Below are 20,197 nucleotides of genomic sequence, written 5' to 3' on the forward strand. Positions count from 1 at the left end.
ATCTTCCCAGACCAGGGCTTGAACCCGTGTCCCCTGCATTGGCAGGCGGATTCTTAACGACTGTGCCACCAGGGAAGCCCCCCCCCAGCAGGCATCTTTAAATAAAGGAGATCCCCAGATACCAAGACTATGATTATTTTTTTTCAAGATTTCTAAACTCTAACAATTTTTCTTCAGGTGCCAGAAAAGAACACGGTCTCTCTCTGTAGTGCATTAGCACATAGCACATAGTGTCCCACATAGGAGAGACACTAATAACACAAAGGAAAAGGTAAGCAACTCCACTTCATGCCTGAGAACAAAGACTAACAATAAGTCCACACTAACCAAAACTAAAACACAGTGTACCTGGAAATAATGGTAGAATGGGACAAAAAGTAAACATGAAGCTGAAGGACATAAACCACCAGTCAGCCTTTCCTTCACCACTATAACCTCCAAATTCTATGTCCAATTCCTCTGGTACTTCCACCCAGTGGCAGCTCGAGAAATTCTATAAATGAGTCTTAGGGCTGGCAGTTCAATAGGTGGGGTGGGGACAGGTTAGGTCCTGAAGCTGCCAGCAGAGCAAGCTCACTGTTTTCACTTAGATGGTATTATTATTTTTTTCTTTTTTTTAATATCTTTATTGGAGTATAATTGCTTTACAATGGTGTGTTAGTTTGGTGTGTTAGTTTCTGCTGTATAACAAAAGTGAATCAGCTTTACATATACATATATCCCCATAACCCCTCCCTCTTGCTTCTCCCTCCCACCCTCCCTATCCCACCCCTCTAGGTGGACACAAAGCACCGAGCTGATCTCCCTGTGCTATGAGGCTGCTTCCTACTAGATATCTATTTTACATTTGGTAGTATATACATGTCCATGACACTCTCTCACTTGGTCCCAGCTTACCCTTCCCCCTCCCCGTGTCCCCACGTCCATTCTTTACATCTGCATCGTTATTCCTGTCCTGCCCCTAGTTTCTTCAGAACCTTTTTTTTTTTAGATTCCATATATATGTGTTAGCATACGGTATTTGTTTTTCTCTTTCTGACTTACTTCACTCTGTATGACAGTCTCTAGGTCCAACCACCTCACTACAAATAACTCAATTTCGTTTCTTTTTATGGCTGAGTAATAATATTCCATTGTATATATGTGCCACATCACTTAGATGGTGTTATTTTTAAGGGTAGCTTGGGTTGCATCATGGTGCCAGAGAGGTATCTAAGAATTCCCAAGCTCACCCTTGGTGCTGGCTGCTTTTATCCCATAGGACCTTAAAATTCTTCCTTGGTAAGACAAAGATTAGAATAGCTGGAAACTTCTTTAGAGCAGGTGTTCTTAAGCTGTCCCTGTAGTCTCTCTACCTGGAACATGGCGGGTGGAGAAACTGGGCATTTGAAAAAACTTATCTCAAGCTTTGTACTGATATGTTTAGGTTTAATTAGTTTACCTAATAAGCAATATAACATTTTATCCCTTTCTCCCAGTCACCTCATTTCAGCAGAATCAATGAAAATATTCAGACCAAGAAACACTTTGTGACTTTTATAAGCTCTCAATTAGGTCTTATGTTAGCTGTATTCATTTTGCCTAAAAGAACATCGAGTTCAAATTCAATGACCCATGATAAATAAAGGTAAAGGTAGGAGGGGAAGGGGACCCAAAGAGCAAAGGCAGAGGAATGGAAGGATACCGGCTGAATCCCATCACTACACACTGTAACCTCTTATCAAGGGAATAAGAGACAATCTGTAGTTTTATTTGGGGAGAGTCTCTGCCTCTTTAAACAGTCTCTACACTTCCATTCTCAGCACTCTTCTTCCTTCCCAAGGCATACCACTGCTCCACCTCCTCTGGGGAGTGGAATCTACAGTTCCCCATGCCAGGTTAAGCTTCTCTTCACTTTCTAGTAGCAAATATGGCCACACACACACACACAGACACACACACACACACACACTCCAAGCTGTGGCAGCTCCCTTTATGTCTCACAGTCATTTCATGAATCTTGGCTAAGCTTTGAGACAGAGCAAAGAGATGTTCAGTAAACACACTAAACCACTGGGTGCCCTGCTGAGCTGGATGAAGTTCTTGTGAAAGCCAGCTTAAATCTCCTATAAGTATACATCTTTCTTGTACACAGGCCATCCTATTTTGAACCCAACTGCCCAGTGCAAAATTCAGAGCTCACCAACAGCAGAGCTTGCATCCCACCAATCATGGAGATGGCTCTGAACGTCAAGGATGTCCTAAAAGAATGACTAGTGGATATGAAATTTGTCTCTATATGCCCTGAGGCCCAATCCATGCATTCACATTTGGAGCCCATAAAGTTGCTCTTAACCAATCTCATCAATAAGGCCAAGCAAAAGCTAACTCCTATGCTTGAGGAGAACTGAATTCTAGCTTCTCCCAACTACTGCTATAAAAACGCATAATGTGCCACAGTGACTGGGCACACAAAGATCCCTTGCCTTAGGAACTTTTCTTCCAATTTGCTTCTGTTAAAGGAGCTGGGGATTATAAATAATGCCACGGGTACAGGTTCACTTACAGCCAATTTAGTAAGTGCTCGCACAGTTAATTCTGTCAGTCTTACTCCTACACAGAAATACATGTGGCCCCAAGGGGCCCAACCACCCACAGAGCTCTTTTGCACATCTTTTTACCCTCCAGCACACAGAAATAGAGGGCTACATCCCAGAAAACAGAGAAAGAGAAAAGGCAGTTTCTCTGAAATGCTATGTCTAGAAAACCAGGATCTAGCTTCCCATTTGGATGTAATTTCTAAATTCATGTCTCTCTGAATAAACCAAATAATGATTTAGACCAAGATGCTTCTCTGGAATTCAAAATCTGTACATCTGTATCCCTTGGTATGCTGAAACTTTCCTTTCATGTATATGTAAGGACACTTTAAAAAGCAGCTGGTTTAGAATGAGTTACCAGGTTACCTCATATCTCAAAAATCTACTTCGTTGTGGAGGAATGTTACAGTAATGGCCTTTAATGATTTAAGCCCCCCTGTATCCACGCCCTTAAAGAGAGTACCCTCTCTGACTCTGGGCTTAACCATGTGGCTTACGTTAGCTGACAGGACAATAACAAAAGTGACAGCAGAGACTTGCAAAGTGCTTGTGTATTGGGGCCTGACAGCTCGTTTCTCTCTGTAAGCCTGAGACACTGTGTGAAGAAACTGGTGAAGAGAAAAGAGACAAGTCATCCAGCTGAGAACAACCAGCCTGTCAACTGCCAGATATGTGTGAAGCCATCTTTATTAGTTTTCTGCGGCTATAATTATGAATTACCACAAACTTAGTGGCTTAACATAAATTTACTAGCTTTCATTCCTGCAGGTCAGAAAACCAACATGGCTCTCATGGGGCTAACATCAAGGTGGTGGCAGGACTATGTTATTTTCTGGAGGCTCTAGGGAAGGATCCATTTCCTTGCTCATATGTTTTTGGCAGAATTCAGTTCCTTGCAGTTTCAGGACTGAGGTTCTTTTTCCCTTGCTGACTGTTAGCTGAGGGCCAAACAATTCCCATCTTCTATCACTGCATCTCTTGGACTGACCTGTCTGCCTTTCTCTTCTATTTTTAAGGGCTCATGTGATTAGACTGGGTCCACCCAGATAATTCAGTATCTTCTCCCCATCTCAAAATCTGTAACCTTAATCACATGTGCAAAGTTTCTTTTGCCAAATAAAGTAACATATTCACAGGTTCCAGCGATTAGTATGTGGAGATCTTCAGCAGTCCACTGTCCTGCTTATTACACCAACTAAGACCATCAATACCCAGCCAAGTCATCAACTGACACAGAGCAGCCAAGTTGGCTCAGACCAGATGAACTGTACACAGGAACCACGGAATTTTAAGGAACAGTAAACACTTTTTTAAAGCCGGTAAATTTAGGGGTGGTTTGTGAGGCAGCAAAAGCTAACTGATAAAACGGCCAAGGCTACACCACTTCCGAAGGGTCTGTGTAACCCTCAACCTGATAACATAGATATTTCCCCTTTCTCTTCTCCAGTTCAACAAGCATGCCTAAGAGGTCACTGGCAGTTTTCTGTCCTCTGAATCATAAAACAAAATAATTAATTAGCTTTATTTCTTCTTCCAGTCCAGATCTAGAGATTATTGCTGAAATTTAACAAAAGTTAGCCTTATAATCTCAACAGAACCAGAGAGGGGCTTTTTGATGGACAACTAGAAGCTATACACACAAAATACATATAAATATATATGTACACACACGCACACACACACACCAGAAGTTTTAGGGAAAGATTTTAAGGAAGGGCCAACTTTTGATAGAGCAAAAACTCCTGATGAGAGGGAAATTTCATTGCCACCTAACCATTTCCTCTTCATGTATAAACACCAATGAGGGCTTTGGGGCACAGCGTCTAAGCGGGGGTCTCTAACCCTTCATTAGCCAAATATATTTTCTCAAATGGTCTCTCCCTCAAATTTACCGATACTTAAAGGTCTGGAAAACTTCAGTGGAAGGAAAATGCCAACAGCAAGTTAATGTCTGTCATCTTGGCTCTTTTGGCTGACTTCCCTATGCCTAGGCCTTGCCTATTAATTGAATGCTATTTGGATTCCATCTCAAAAATAAATGTGGATAGAGACCAGAGGCCTGCCTTCCCCAGACTGATAAGAACAGCACAGTGCAATTATACCCAAACAGCTTTGTTTTGGAATGTAATCACCGACCCAGCCCTCTTCCCAATGGGATGGCAACAGTGTAATTACCTCTTCAGGAGTCATTTGTTTGGGAATGTAGTTCTTCTACAGGGCTCTTTCTAGTGGAAAGCAGCTGCAACAAGAGTATATGAGAATTTGTAGCACCCTCCCCAGTCGCAGTTTTGTAGCTGAACAAATTATTTTTGTTTTCTTAAAGTAAAGCCAGAGTTTACATTTCAGCCTCTTTTTCTACCAACATGGAATCACCCATACCCATGACGGTTCTATTTGAAAAGTCCCAATCTAAAGCTAGATTGCTTGAGTTCTGATTCCTACTCTGTCAAGCACTAGCTGTGGTCTTGGGCAAATTACTTCATCTGTTTATGCCTCAGTTTCCTAATTTATAAAAATGAGTAATAACAGGACATCACTGGAATATTATGAAGATTAAGTGAAGAAATATGTGAGAAGTGCTTAGAGCACCACTTGGCATATAGTAAGGGCTCCTGGGTCTTTGTTTTGTTTTTAGCACATTTGAAGCACTGTATTCCACCACAGTCTCCACGTTTTGCAAATGTGATCTAACATCAGCTCATGGTCAAATCTAAGCTTGAGTTACTGCATTCTTTCTGTCCACAACCCTTTTGCCAATTCAGCACAAGGGGCAGTGTTTTGGAAATTTTTAAACGCTGCTATAAAACTGTCACAGTCTCCGAGCTATTTGCCTAAGTAAACTCTCCGATAAGCAGGAGGGACTAGATATTTCCATGTCATTCTTTTCATTTGTGTTACTAGTCTAGGGATATTACAATAAAGAGCCTCTGTTGTGAAATCTTGCTGTTGGAAAAACGAGCAAATACCACCAAAAGCAGCCACTGGCAATATGGCAGATTCCGGAGAAAATTCACCTTTTTAGACAGATTTATTCATGAAAATGAATGATATATTTTCCTCACATGCCCACAGTATATCCAACCCCCCTGAAGACTCTTGTTCCCACTGGGAACTTCCACCTTTTACCTCCTGTCCAGTTTTCCCTCTGTTCCTTTGTAGCCTGGACGAAATTCTCTAAGAAGAATACTTTTTGGCTTGTGCTTCACCAGCCATGAGCCATAGAGTAAAAATCATGAGTTTGCTTGCCAAGTAGTCCCAAAGTATACAACTCCACAGCTCAAGGCAGTAGGAATGAAGCTGGGCCCCTTCTGCATGGCACACAGCTGCAGTGGGCTGGGCTTATGATAAACCCAGGGATTCATCATGGTACCCCTCTAATAGGAGAGAGTGTTTTTACAGGCTGACGTATGTAGTTACAGGATAACTTTCTGGCTCTGGGATGACACTAAACACCTGGCCAAAAGAAACACCACCACCCCCCCACAAAGAGTTTCAACACTTCAAAAGGTCCCTGGTCACCCACCTGCACGTGCCTCTTTCCACCTCATGGCTTATATACCAAGATATCTGTGCTTACTCTTGGCTTCTAGCTGAGTGCCACAAGGACCCTGGGGAAGAGCTGGCCTTGTGGATCAGCAGGTGTTAAAGAAAAGAAATTAACACCCATGGGTTGGATCTACTTTGGTAGAGAGGGTGAGAGGTGCTGCCTGTCAGCTCCCATGGCATTTCCAGTCAGTTTGGAATAAATGAGACTGCCCAAGGACATGGTCTGAGAAAGAGGAAGAAAAGCTAATATGAGATCAGAGTTTTAAAAAAGAAGGAGGTGGGGGGCTTCCCTGGTGGCGCAGTGGTTGAGAGTCCGCCTGCCGATGCAGGGGACACGGGGTCGTGCCCTGGTCTGGAAAGATCCCACATGCCGCGGAGCGGCTAGGCCCGTGAGCCATGGATGCTGAGCCTGCGCATCCAGAGCTTGTGCTCCGCAACGGGAGAGGCCACAACAGTGAGAGGCCCGTGTACAGCAAAAAAAAAAAAAAGAAAAAAAAAGAAGGAGGTGGACGGTTAACATTCATATCAAGCACTTAGGTAAAAAATGATGGAGTAGATGGGACAGCAAAGAAGACTGTTTCAAGTCTTTCCAGAGTATGTATAAGACCTCTAATCTTAAGTAAAGTGGAGATTGGCTATTGCCTCCACTGGAAAAAATGGGCTTTGACCTATAATTTGCTCTTTCTTTCCTCACATCTCCTCTGTAGATTTCTATATTGTTGTTTTGAGGGGTTGCAAAACATGTCAAAGCACATACCAATCAGAACCTAAGAAAAGTAAAAGGGTCCTGGCATTACAGTGGGTACTTATAGCCCTAGAGGGCATCTTCAGCTGGCACCTTCAAAATGAGTAGTATTTCTAAGAAGTACACAACCCACAGGACTCAACAAACTTTGAGATCACTCTAGGTCTAGGGAAGCCCCAGAGTACAGAGAACTTACAGTACAAGTAAACAGTGGGGTCTCAATACAGATATGTTGATGCTAACCTTTCTTTTTCAGGAGGAAGAAGGGGAAGAGATAGGAAATTGGTTAAGAAGTTACAAGAAAAGTTATAGGTCAATTTCTCCTAGGAATAAAACTCCTAGCAGAGCTGACAAGAACCTGTTGTCCCAGCATAAAAGCTTAACAGACTCATATTTTCTGCTGTAGAAATGCTGGCAGGTTCTGTGCTCTCATAGCCAGTTTTCTGTGTATACGTCTACCTTAGCATTTAGCACAATACACACTGTCCTATAGCTATTTCTGAGCACGATGGGCTTACGCAGTAGACGGTAAGCTTATGGAGAGCAGAGATCATGTCTTTTTCATCTGGGTACTATCATATACCTAACAGTGTACCATATAAACAACAAAAGCTCAATAAAAGCTTATCGAGTAAAAATGGCTTATATACCAGCTGAGCACTCTGTAGGTAATAACAAATTCATTCATTTTTTCCCCCATTACTCTTAGCTCCAGATCAAGAAGAGTTATACGCCAGGAGCTCACTAGGACCAACAAATCTTAGATTCCTGCAGGCACACTCCTTAATGTGTGGCAAGTCGTCTCTTCCCATTTCTTCCCTCTGCCTCTGTTCCTAGCTTCAATGAGTTAATCTAGAGCAGTGTTTCTCAATTTTTCAAGTGCACCAGGATCACCTAGAAGACTCTTTAAAAACAAATTCCTAGGCCCACAACCAGAATTTCTGCTTCAGTGGGTCTGAGGTAGGGATCAAGAATTTGCATTTGTAACAAGTTCCCAAATGATGCTGATGTTATTGGTCCACTTTGAGAGTCCCATGTTGCCAAGGTTACATAGGAGCAAGCACTTAGTCTGGAGAGTAGATGCTTATTTCATGAGCGCAGGTCCTGATGGGAGACAGAAAACGGTTTCTCAAATGCAAACTCTGACTCCTCTAATCTAACCCCCTTGGTTGACATGACTACAGGCAACAATGGACACATTAGCATGTCAAACTATCAACACAGGGACCTTCAGGTTACCATCTGTTGGTGCCTTAGAGCACAAGCTCCCAGTTTTTTCAACTCTCTGACCATAGCAAAGGGGAGAAAGCCCTGCTTGGTACCCAGGAAGTGCACCATTGTTGAGGAAAACAAAAGAAGAGTGAGAGATCAGCAAGGTTATAATCATTGAGGAGACTAGCACAGCTCTAACTCATGCTGGCCCCCAAGATTTACAATAAAAATCATAATGATAATAGCTAAAATCTATTGAACACTTACTTTGTGCAAAAAAAAAAAATCCTATTCTAAGTGTTTCATATATATTAGCTCATTTAATCCTCAAAACAATTCTACGAGCTAAATACTATTCTTACGCCCATTTTACAGATGAAGAAACTGAGTCCCAAGAAAAGGTAAAATAAATTAACCAAGATTACACTGCTAGGAAGTAGCAGCATGAATATCTGAACTTAGATAGTCTAGCTCTGGAGCCCAAACTCTTGAACATTTTGTTCTACTGCCTCTCAAACCAACTCTACACTGCAAGTGGCAGCTGTCCTTCCCAAGCTCCACTCAGGCTCACAGACCCATGCAAAACACAAATGGGGGCACATTCAGAGTCACTTCAAACTGCACCAAAACCCATAAATTCTTGGTCCAAGCCCAGGTTTGAGTTACACACACACACACACACACACACACACACACACACACACACGCTAATCTATTAGGATTGGCAGTTAAATTCTCAGGGGAATTATTAAATTTTTAGTGGCAGGGCCAAAACAAAAACAAAAAACACACAGAAACTCAGGCTACAACCTGGCTAGACAGTAAACTCCATTAAGGGCAGAACCATTAAATTCTTTTAACAGACCTAAAGAGGACTTCCCTGGTGGTGCAGCGGTTAACAATCCACCTGCCAATACAGGGGACACAGGTTTGAGCCCTGGCCTGGGAAGACCCCACATGCCACGGAGCAACTAAGCCCGTGTGCCACAACTACTGAGCCTGCTCTCTAGAGCCCGTGAGCCACAACTACTGAGCCCACGCACCACGACTACTGAAGCGCACACACCTAGAGCCCGTGCTCCGCAACAAGAGAAGCCACAGCACCACAACAAAGACCCAACACAGCCAAAAAGAATAATAAAAAAAAAAGACCCAAAGAGCTCTGGAAAATGCTAAGCATTTAGAAAGTTCTATGTACATTTCAAAGTGACGGTCCAGAAAGAGCACAGGAGTTAAGCATCAGTGGGGAGAGATCAAGAGGAAATTTCCTAGGGTAGACAGAGATGGAGGCACAGAAAAACTTAGTCACACATTATAAAAGGAACAGAAAAGTTCGCTGACAAGGCCCAATATTCTCCTCTAGAAAAGCCTGAAGAAGCACAGATAATTCAGCTTAGAAACCAGGACCTAGGTTCTCGACAAGCATACTTCTCACTAGTGGAATAAGGAGATGCAGCAAAGGGCTGGGGTAGAGAGAGCATGGATGCTCCAGTGATTGGTGGAAACCAAATCAGTAAAAGGCCCTGGATGCTGTGTAAGGCATCTGTGAAAGCTGGGTTCTCTGGAAGGAGCTGCTTCCCAGGCAACCAAGCCAGCCCCTTATCGCCTTTACTTTCATCACTGGAGCAGAATGAAAGGTAATTGGGTTAATTATTAAAGAGGTCCTAGCTAGTACCACCACCACTAATTGTCCATTAATCTGGGGTTTATAAACAGCTATCTTAATTGATGTTGAGTTGGAATGTGCCACTTACTTTATTAGCCTGGCAACTGGGTACCGGAGAGGTAAAGAACATGGAGAAGGGTCCAGCCAAGGAGATAAAGGGTCCAACACCAGAATTATCATTCATTTCTGTTCATACTCATGTAAGTATACCATGATGGCCTTCAACTGTATTCACTACTTTTCATCTTTCCTAGATTTGCCAACTCAAATGAAGATCTGATATACAGTAATTAAACCATCTGTTGTATTAAACAACTATGATAGTAAATTGAGAAATTAGACTAATTCTTAAATGTCAGCAAGCCCGAGGACCCAGATGTCCACCTAGTTGGCCAAACTAGATTAGACAGGCCTCCTGAGAGTAATTCCCTAAAATACCAGAAAAGTGGGGAATATCTAAGAAAGAGGACCACTGTTTTTAAAAAAGAGGAGAGGAGCAAAAGACAACCAAAAATAAAGTTAACAAGAAAAAGAAAAGTAAATTCTTGCAAAAGGGGTAGCTCTATTTTACTCACAACAGGCAAACAGAAGGATGCCTGGGATATGAGATTACATAAAGCAATAAATTGTAACACTGTATCACTGGGTTTGTAATATATAGACATAATATACATAGCAATAATAGCACAAAGAAGGGGTATGACAATGTAGCTATAATGGAACAAAGTTTCTGTATCTTACCAGAATCAAGTCTCTATAAGTCTGAAGTAGATCCTGATAAAGTACAGTTTAAAATCAAGAAAGGAATTAAAATAGCACATTAGAAGCTATCCACTTAATACAAAAGAAGTCAGTAGGGGCTTCCCTGGTGGCACAGTGGTTAAGAATCTGCCTGCCAATGCAAGGGACACAGGTTCAAGCCCTGGCCTGGGAAGATCCCACATGCCACACGAGCAACTAAGCCCGTGTGCCACAACTACTGAGCCTGCACTCAAGAGCCCGCAAACCACAACTACTGAGCCCACGTCCCACAACTACTGAAGCCTGTGTGCCTAGAGCCCGTGCTCCTCAACAAGAGAAGCCACTGCAATGAAAAGCCCGTGCACCGCAACAAAGAGTAGCCCCCACTTGCCGCAACTAGAGAATGCTCACGCACAGCAACAAAGACCCAACACAGCCAAAAATAAAAACAAACAAATTAATTAACTTTAAAAAAAAGTAGTAAAGGAGAAACAGTAATAAAAAAAGACATTAGAAATACAGAAGACAAACAGCAAAATGGCAGGCAAAAATCTAACTATATTAATAACATTAAATGTGAATGGACTAAACAATCTAATCAAACAGCAGAGATTTTCAGACTAGATAAAAAACAACTATATGCTTTCTATAGGAGACACACTTTATATTCTGATATATAAAACAGGCTGAAAGTAAAAGGATGGGTAAAGATATATTACACAACCTACATCCATAAAAGAGCTGGAGTAGCTACACTGATGTAAGAAAAATTAGACTTAAAGACAATATTACTAGAGAATATAACCTTTAAAAATTGTGAATCACTATGTTGTACACCTGAAACTTATATAATATTGTACCATCATCTATACCTGAAAAAAAAAAAGACAATATTACACGAGATAGAGGAACATTTTATAACGAAAAAGTTGATTCATTAGGGAGGCAAAACAATTACAAATATATAGGTACCTAACAACAAAGTCCCAAAATATATGAGGCAAAAACTGACAAAACTGAAGGGAGAAATATACAGTTCAGGAATAATATTAGAAATTTCAATACTCCATTCTTAATAATGGGTAGAACAACCTGACAGAAAATCAGCAAGGGTATACAAAACTTGAATAACACTATCAACCAAGCAGATCTCCCTGGCATCTACAGAACCCTCCACATGGCGACAAAAGAATATACAACCTTGCCATGCACACAGGTAACATTCTCCAGAACAGACCATATGTTAAGCCATAAAGCAAGTTTCAATAAATTTACAGTAACTGAAATCATACAAAGTATGTTCTTAGACCACAGTAAAATTAAATAAGAAAGCAACAACAGAAGGAAATTTGTAAAAATTGAAAAACACACTCCTAAACTAATGGCTCAAAGAAGACATCCTAAGAGAAATTAGGATGACTGGGCACAAAGCCCATGACACTCAACCAGGCCCCAATGACCTGTAGCTAGAAGCAAAAAAATCCTGACACTTCCCATTGATTTTAATCAAAATACTAAATTAAATCCATCAGGACCACATCTGCTGGGAGCAGATGCTCATTAGGATGAAAGTCAAAAAGATTAGACAGAACAGATAACTAATACCCTACATTACCCAGGTCCCTATCCCTCAGCGTTTCTCTTCCAGTAATTACCAGGAAGACGTCAAATGCCAGGGCTTCTCATTTCACTTATATCAGGTCTCAAGCACGCAGAAAAATATTATAGGCTTAAGAACCTTTCGGCAGATACTCCCTACTTGAACTCAGGCAAAACATGGCACAGAAGGCAGAACAAAGTTATTATGAGTCAGGCAGACCTGGTTTAAAGTTCCAGGTCTGCCTCTCACTGCATTATATTGGACAAGTAATGTAACTTCTCTGAACGTCAGCTTTCTTCCCTACAGAATGGAAACACACTATCTACTTCATAGGGCGGTCATAATGTATGGGAAAGCACTTTGGACTGTACCTGGCCCATAGTAGGCAGTCATTAACTTCATTTCCTTCTCTGTTATAGACTGCTATTACTATACAGAGCTAGAGCTGTCTGCTAAAAAGTCAGCAGGGGGAGCGCCCCAGACTTTTGCGTGTTTCCCCAAAAATATACCGGTAAAGTTGCAGTAGCTTTAAATGTAGTTATACCTCTTTAAGTACAGGTTCAGAATTTGTGTTGCTGAAGAAGGGGCCTGGTGTGGGTTGATGGGTGACTGGAGGCCACCAGGAACCTACAGAATTGTGGAGAAGACAACAAGATAAGGCGGAAGAGATGAAGATTAACAGACTATCAAAACACTTCTCTGTAGCAGCTTCTGTTTTATATTACTGCTTTCAGGCTCTTGTGGGAGGAAGTGGGCAGAATGGATCTTAATTTTCTGCAAATCCATTTTTGTTGATGATTCTGAATGGCTTTGGCTAGGGTCCATTGAAAACTCATTTGCCACTGGTAATGCCTCCTAAAACTGCAGGTGTGTATATACTTTGTCCCTCCAGGTCTGCCAAATTTCCATGCTTCACCCCTACAAAAAGCCACTCACCATACAAAGGTTTCTGCCTTATATTTGGAGCTAAGAACCAAACAGCAAGACTGAGGTACAGCCGACCACCTAAACTCTGAGCTACAGAAGAGCAGGGATCTTGTCTGTCTTATTCACTCTGGTAGCCTACAACAGTGCCTGGCACACAGCTGCGGAACAAACGTCTACTGAATCTAATTGTTCTGAGACCATCACAACCTCATTCCAATCATATAAGAGAAAGTGCCTTTCCAGGAAAATTGGGAGTGCTTACTGCTAAAACACTAATTTGTCTTCACTTCAAAAGCCATTATTACAGCAGCTCTATCTATTACATGATCACAAAATAAGTTTAATAAAAAGCAAAACATCTGTGTCCAGGAGGGCATGAAGGCTCGGGGAAAGGCCTATTATATAATAAGATTTTCCTTAGCAAGCACTACTGGGTCACAAAAAGCTATGTCTAGAAACCACTTAAAATAGAGGAATTAGAACAAATAAGAAAACCCCTGAAGATCAGCCAAGTTCCCTGGGACCTCTTTCCCTTTTCTAGATTAAGGACCTAGAAGAAGAATGCTATTTTGATGCTCTGTCCTTAAAAATAGCTGTGGGGAGGCAGGCAGACTAGGAAACAGAAGTCCCACTGCCTGGTTCACTTCTGGCTCCTCTACTTCTAGCTGCATCACTCTGGGCAAGTTAGCCTTCTGGGCTTCAGTTCCCACCACTGTTAGATAATAGCACCCATCTCATAGGATTACTGTGAGAATGAAATGAAATATGACTAGGAAGAGCACTTAAAACACTCCCTAGCATACAGCCAATGCTCAATGAATGTTAAGCTTTTTTTTGTTGCTGTTATTATTATCATTGGTATTTTCTCAAGAGAAGAATAAAAGTAACACAAAACTGTCAACAGAATCTGGAGGGACATCCAAATGTCTACAAATGATGAGGGCATTTAAGGAAAGACCAGTGGGGTAGATGCAAACTATTACATACAGAATGGATAAACAACAAGGTCCTACTGTATAGCACGGGGAACTATATTCAATATCCTGGGATAAACCATAATGAAAAATAATATAAAAAAGAAAATATATATGTGTATAACTGAGTCACTTTGCTGTACAGCAGAAATTAACACAACATTGTAAAACAAGTATACTTCAATAAAAAAAAGAAGAAAAAAGAAGAAAAGACCAGTGGATACTCTGCAACATGCATCTTGAGAAAATGGGAGAAATGAGTTTAAATGTGAATGGAAACCATCCACTAATCTAATTCAAGAATGAGCTTCTTGAGAGCCTAGATTTCCTTCCTCTCAAGGCACTCTACATCTTTTGTTAGAGAACTTTTCTCAGTAGAGTTCATGTTTGTAAACTGCCTGCTGGAACATAACCCCTATATTCAAAGGTATCCACAAGTGAAACTGGGCTATTTGGGGTCAGACCTCTGGGCATAAAGCAGGGAAGAAGAAATGGAGGTAAAGAGTTATTAGATCAAAGGAGAGAAAAACAACATACAGCTGTTCCAAAAAAACTAAATGCAAAGGAAATAGAGACTTCCCAGCAGTAGAGGAGCAGGGAGCTGCTGTGTTGGGTGGTAGAGGCAGATGTCTGGAACAAAGAAGAGTGGAGAAGAACTCTGTAGTACTGTCTGGCAGCAAGTGATTATCTGCCAGTGAGGAGCTTCCACGTGCCATTAGCCAAGCCACACAGAAGCGCCAAGCAAGGAGAGCCATGGGGTCTGTTTACCGACTAGGGCCCTCCTCAGTCAAAGTTGTCAGGACACCATGGTGCAGTCTACTCCCCCACCAAGACTGGGCCTATGAAGCCCTGGTGTCCAGTAGAGAGAAACCATTGAGGTTTCTGGGGTTTCTAGGCCTTGACACTGGGTCAAGGATACTGCTACTTAAAGGAAGCCAGATCCCATGGCTTACCAGCTGCCACAACAGCTTGGTCAGAAATCATATTCCCCCAGCCTGACAGTGCTACTGCCTCACACCGATCCCTCTCTACCTTTAACCATCACGTGGCCCAGATTTTCCAAAACGTAATGTCATTTGAATTTTTTAAATAAAGATGCTTATTAAAGATACACCAAGAGACTTCCCTGGTGGCACAGTGGTTAAGAATCTGCCTGCCAATGCAGGGGACACAGGATCAATCCCTGAAGATCCCACATGCTGTGGAGCAACTAAGCCCATGCGCCACAACTACTGAGCCTGCGCTCTAGAGCCCACGAGCCACAACTACTGAGCCCACGTGCCACAACTACTGAAGCCCGTGCACTGCAACGAAGAGTAACCCCTGCTCGCTGCAACTAGAGAAAGCCTGCGCACAGCAATGAAGACCCAGCGCAGCCAAAAATTTAATTTATTTTTAAAAAAATACACCAAAATGTGGCTTGATTTTTACCGTTTTTAATGCCTTCACATACATAAATTTACAAGTTGGCAGTGGAGGTGGAGGGGAAGGGGGAAAAGAGAAAAACCTTTGTTAGAAAAAAAATAGATTCTGCTTTGTTTCCTTCTCTAGACTGCCCAGAAGCAGCAGCACACACTGGGTCTCAGCCCAGTCACATCACGCATATTAGCCCCAAAACGTTGGTCACTAAGTTATTCAGCCACCATAAAACTGCATCGGCTGGGTTTGTCCAGTCCATTTTCTATTCTGTGGAAATTTCTAAGCCAGCTCCATGGGTCCCTCTCCTCCTTCTTCCTCTGAAGATTATTCCACAGGGCCTGGAAACTCCATGTGCTGGCAGCAGCAATGGGTTGGAGAGGTGTGCTTTCAGTCCTAATTAAATCACAGGATCTGGCTCATGCGTACCTCAACAATAAAACATGAGCAAGGCATCTTTATCATTCAATTTAAAAAGTCTATTTGCTGGATTAAGAAACAAATGGTTTAAATAAATTTTAAAAAAGATGTCTGGGGACCTCCCTGGTGGTGAAGTAGATAAGAATCCGCCTGCCAATGCAGGGGACATGGGTTCGACCCCTGGCCCGGGAAGATCCCACATGCTGTGCAGCAACTAAGCCCGCACACCACAACTACTGAGCCCACATGCCACAACTACTGAAGCCCGCGTGCCCGGAGCCCGTGCTCCGCAACAAAGAGAAGCCACCGCAATGAGAAGCCCACACACTGCAACAAAGAGTAGCTCCCGCTCGCTGCAACGGGAGAAAAGCCCGTGTGCAGCAACGAAGACCCAACGCAGCCAAAAATAGATAAATAAATTAATTAAAAAAGAGATGTCTGAAGGAAGTGGGAATGGGCAAAAGAAGCAGCTTTCCTCAATCTGTAGTTTCCTGCCCTGAAGTAAGGAACCAAGTACAAGACCTTAAAAAAGAGTTTTCAGCCAGATGCCAAGATGCCATCACATCAGCATAGGTAAAGGAGGGGAAAGCTTTACACGGCTCCCTCCCCCTTTAAATTTTCAAAATCCAAAGAAACAACTCCTTACCTGCCAGGACCCTGTTAACAGAAGAGTGAGTAGCCAAGCCAGGCTGTCCACGTTCATGAAAAATCCCAGCATAAGGCAAGTACTCAGGCAGCAAGAAACGCCTATAAGATGGGAAGGAAATCCAAAAAAGAGGGGATATATGTATATGCATAGCTGATTCATTTTGCTGTACAGCAGAAACTAATACAACATTGTAAAGCAACTACACACCAATAAAAATTAATTTAAAAAAACGCCTATATGAAGGAATCACGCGTTAAAAGCCTATTACAGACTGCCTTAAAACAAAGGAGATATACTATCTACTAACCCTCAACAATCAAAGATAAGGGATCCACTAAGCCTAGGAATCCGAAGAAACCTAGAGCAGAGTACAATTCCTCTCACACGTTTGCATCTTCTTCCAATCTTTCTTCTAAAGTTTCCCGGGGCTTCTATTCTTGAACAGGATGCTCCCAATGCCATTTTTCTATGTCTTTTCATTGTGGTTAATCATTTCCTGTCAAGTCTTTAGGTGGCAGGGCTGGACTGTAGGCTCACTAGGAAATAATTCCAGATATGGACAATCCACCAGATTGTCCATATCTGGAATTATCTGTCCAGGACAAATAATTTTGTCCAAATAGGTCTGTCCAGGACAAACCTACCAGAAAGTAGGTTTAAAAATCCCAGCCTCTCATAAAGCCTCCCTCAGAAAAGTCTCTCATAAAAGTTGACTATCCAGTTCTTACCTTGGGACAAAGCGTCCAAGTGAAGGTGCAGACATCCGGGCATTTCGTGGAGCTCGGTGCCTGGATCTGTCACCATTGTCCCTGGAGAAAACAAAAAGACTACACCTAAGAGAGTCACTAAAGCAGAAACAGACACCAGCCCAAAAGACAGACATCCCGCAAACTAAATTCCTACACTTAGGTGAAGGTCCCAGAGAAATCAGTCATCTGGTTGCTTACTAATTTGGGTGGCACATTAATATACTACGTTTCTGGAGTACCACAATTAAAATAATTATGAGCATTTACTAACAGTTCAGTAAGAAGGAAGATTTTTCTTGAAATAATGTGGTCTCTGAACTCTGCAGCATCTGAAATTGAAGCCAAGTTTAGATCTTCTAAAGGGATTTAGAATGGATATGTATATAAACATATCTCTTTCTAGACTGAAAGACAGAGAAACTTTGGCTTCGGGGGATCTTGAATGAAGAAGAATTCTCCCATCAAGTTCATTCAACAAATGGTTACCTTTAAATCTGTTTAGGTCCTTGGTGTGGAAAAATCATGGATATGTGAAAGAAAAACAACACAAGAAAAAGACTAGGCAGTCCTTTCTTTTAGAGATTGAAAAATTAACAATGATGAAGATTATTAGACAATGCAATCCTAAGCTTGGTCATTTGATTAAAAAGAAAAAAGTCTAGTGTTTTCTTTATGGTCTGTTAAAGTAATGGTAATAAACACCATTTACGAAATATCTACTAAGTCCTAATACAAAGGTTATTAATATGTTACCCCATTTAATCTTTTGAGTTTCCCATTAAGTCTCATTAGATCTGTTTCACAGATAAGGAAACTAAGGACCAGAGAGGCAAATACCCAAGGTCACACAACTAGTAAGTGGTTGAGACAAGATTCAAGGAAGATCCATCTGACTCTGAAGCCCTTGCTCTTTCCACTACACTTCACTGCTTCCTACAAGAGAAGACAACAGAAACTTCACGTGGCTTAGTTTCCAATGCATCAAAGGAACAATAAGCCAAAGGGCACTCTGGCTGGATAGAGCAGTTAATTAGCTGTTTAACCAACTCCACAAAATAAATGAACCTCTTGAGAGCTTGATTTGGGGTATGTTCTGAATTCTTCCTTTGGATTATCTTCAACTTAATGAGATAATCTTCAAACTGGCACTGTAACCAAAGTTAAGACAACACTTTGGCTTTCAAGTGTACTACTGGGACCCTTACAAACCAGAAATGAAAGCCTAGGAAGGTTTTTATATCTTGGTGGAACTGGATGCTAAGCATTTAGAGACAAATCAATATCAGGGATACTGGAAGCTGATCCATTAAAAGTCAGTACTTGGTTTTTATTTTTGCAGAAGAGAAAGCATATTACTGTTTTCTTTAACATATCATAGTCCTGTGACTTGAAACTCTACAGATGAAGGGAGAAGCAAGGAAAGAGAGATAAGACCATATGGAAAGTGAAAAGGGGATTATAAAGAACAACAAGATCAGAAGTTCCTGACCAGCAGACTGCAGCTCTGGGGAGCCCACAAATTATTATAAGGAGTAGCTGAATATCAAACAAATAAGACAGCTCCCAAATTAAGTATATTATTATTTTTCAAGTATATGTAGATTCAAGTTGTGATCAAAGTACCAACTCGGTTAAAAGTACAAGTGGGGGCTTCCCTGGTGGCGCAGTGGTTGAGAGTCCGCCCGCCAATGCAAGGGACACGGGTTCGTGCCCCAGTCTGGGAAGATCCCACATGCCGCGCGGAGCGGCTGGGCCCGTGAGCCATGGCCGCTGAGCCTGCGCGTCCGGAGCCTGTGCTCCGCAACGGGAGAGGCCACAACAGTGAGAGGCCCACGTACCGCAAAAAAAAAAAAAAAAAAAAAAAAAAGTACAAGTGAACTCATGACAGCTTTTCATAACAGTATATTTTACTTACAGATGGGCACTAAAAGTGCAACTAATTATCATGAGAGAAGTTAGAACACATATTAAAGTTAAGAAGGGTCCTAAGGGGGGGGGAGGAAGGGTCCTAAGCCTCAAAAAGGTTGAAAATTAAGTTACAGAAAGAAGCATCATGGGACAAATCCAATTACTTTATTCTAGAGCTAAGAAAGAGCTGGCCTTCCCAGAACCATGCTGTGGAGCTGACAATTTACTTCTGAACAAGGACCAAAGAGCCCTCTCTCTCTGGACAATAAACAGTGCTCTATCTGGCATTAGCAGAGTTGAAGAGCAGGGAAGGAGAGGGATGTACAGGAGACAGTACTGATCAGCAGTTGCCACAATCAAACATGACACAGAGCTGGGTGAAAGGACATATGAAGATAACTTAGAAAGATGGACAAATGCCAGGGCTGGGAGAAAATTTGGCTCCTATGACATATTTCACAAGCCTCTTTTAATTGTTATTAAAACCTAAAAACAATTAACTTCTTTCTGATTCAATTTCTCCTTCCGTCTTAAAAAAAAAAGGGAGGAGGAAGGGCAAAACATGGTCAGAGATAATGGCTTTATGTTATTTAGAGATTACCGGAAGAGATATATATATATGAAAATCAGCTGGCTCAGATACAAGCAGTCTCAGAATGATGGTTACATTAGGCACCGCAAAAGAGGCAATAATATTAAGTGAGTGGAGATGTATCTCTTGGTCCTCAGTTTAACGTCTTGACTAATGATGGGGAAGTAGGAGTTAAACAGCATCTCAATAAAATGTAGAGAAGACTTCAAATTGAAAGTGTTGAGCACACTAGCAAAGAAGGAGAAATGACAGAATTGTACACAGAACAATTAGTAAAATGTGAAATGTGGTGAACACGCAAATGAGATGCTGCCTATGGGAGAAAAAAAACACAGGCATCTAGGAGAAAATAGCCTAGAACAGCTCAAACATTTCCTTACCAGGAAAAACTTAAAACATGAATGGGTAAGGTGGCAAAGGCCAGAATGTCCAACCACAGGACAAGTTAAGCAAGTAGAGGGCAAAAGCCCCAC

The 20,197-nt window shown here is 41.8% G+C and overlaps 1 protein-coding gene across 3 annotated transcripts in view; it reads right to left on the minus strand.

The window, feature by feature from the left end:
* AMBRA1 (autophagy and beclin 1 regulator 1) overlaps window positions 1-20,197 on the minus strand; it is a 175,142-nt gene that overhangs the window by 81,688 nt on the left and 73,257 nt on the right. For all 3 annotated transcript variants that reach the window (XM_082845636.1, XM_082845637.1, XM_082845638.1), the window contains 2 exons: window positions 17,204-17,284; window positions 16,473-16,573 (listed from right to left, as the gene is read on the minus strand). In XM_082845636.1, coding sequence (XP_082701762.1) covers window positions 16,473-16,573; window positions 17,204-17,284 — 182 coding nt within the window. The remainder of the gene's footprint in view (window positions 1-16,472; window positions 16,574-17,203; window positions 17,285-20,197) is intronic.

This window comes from Leucopleurus acutus (assembly GCF_964270905.1).
Source record: "Leucopleurus acutus genome assembly, chromosome: 8".
Lineage (NCBI taxonomy): Eukaryota > Metazoa > Chordata > Mammalia > Artiodactyla > Delphinidae > Leucopleurus > Leucopleurus acutus.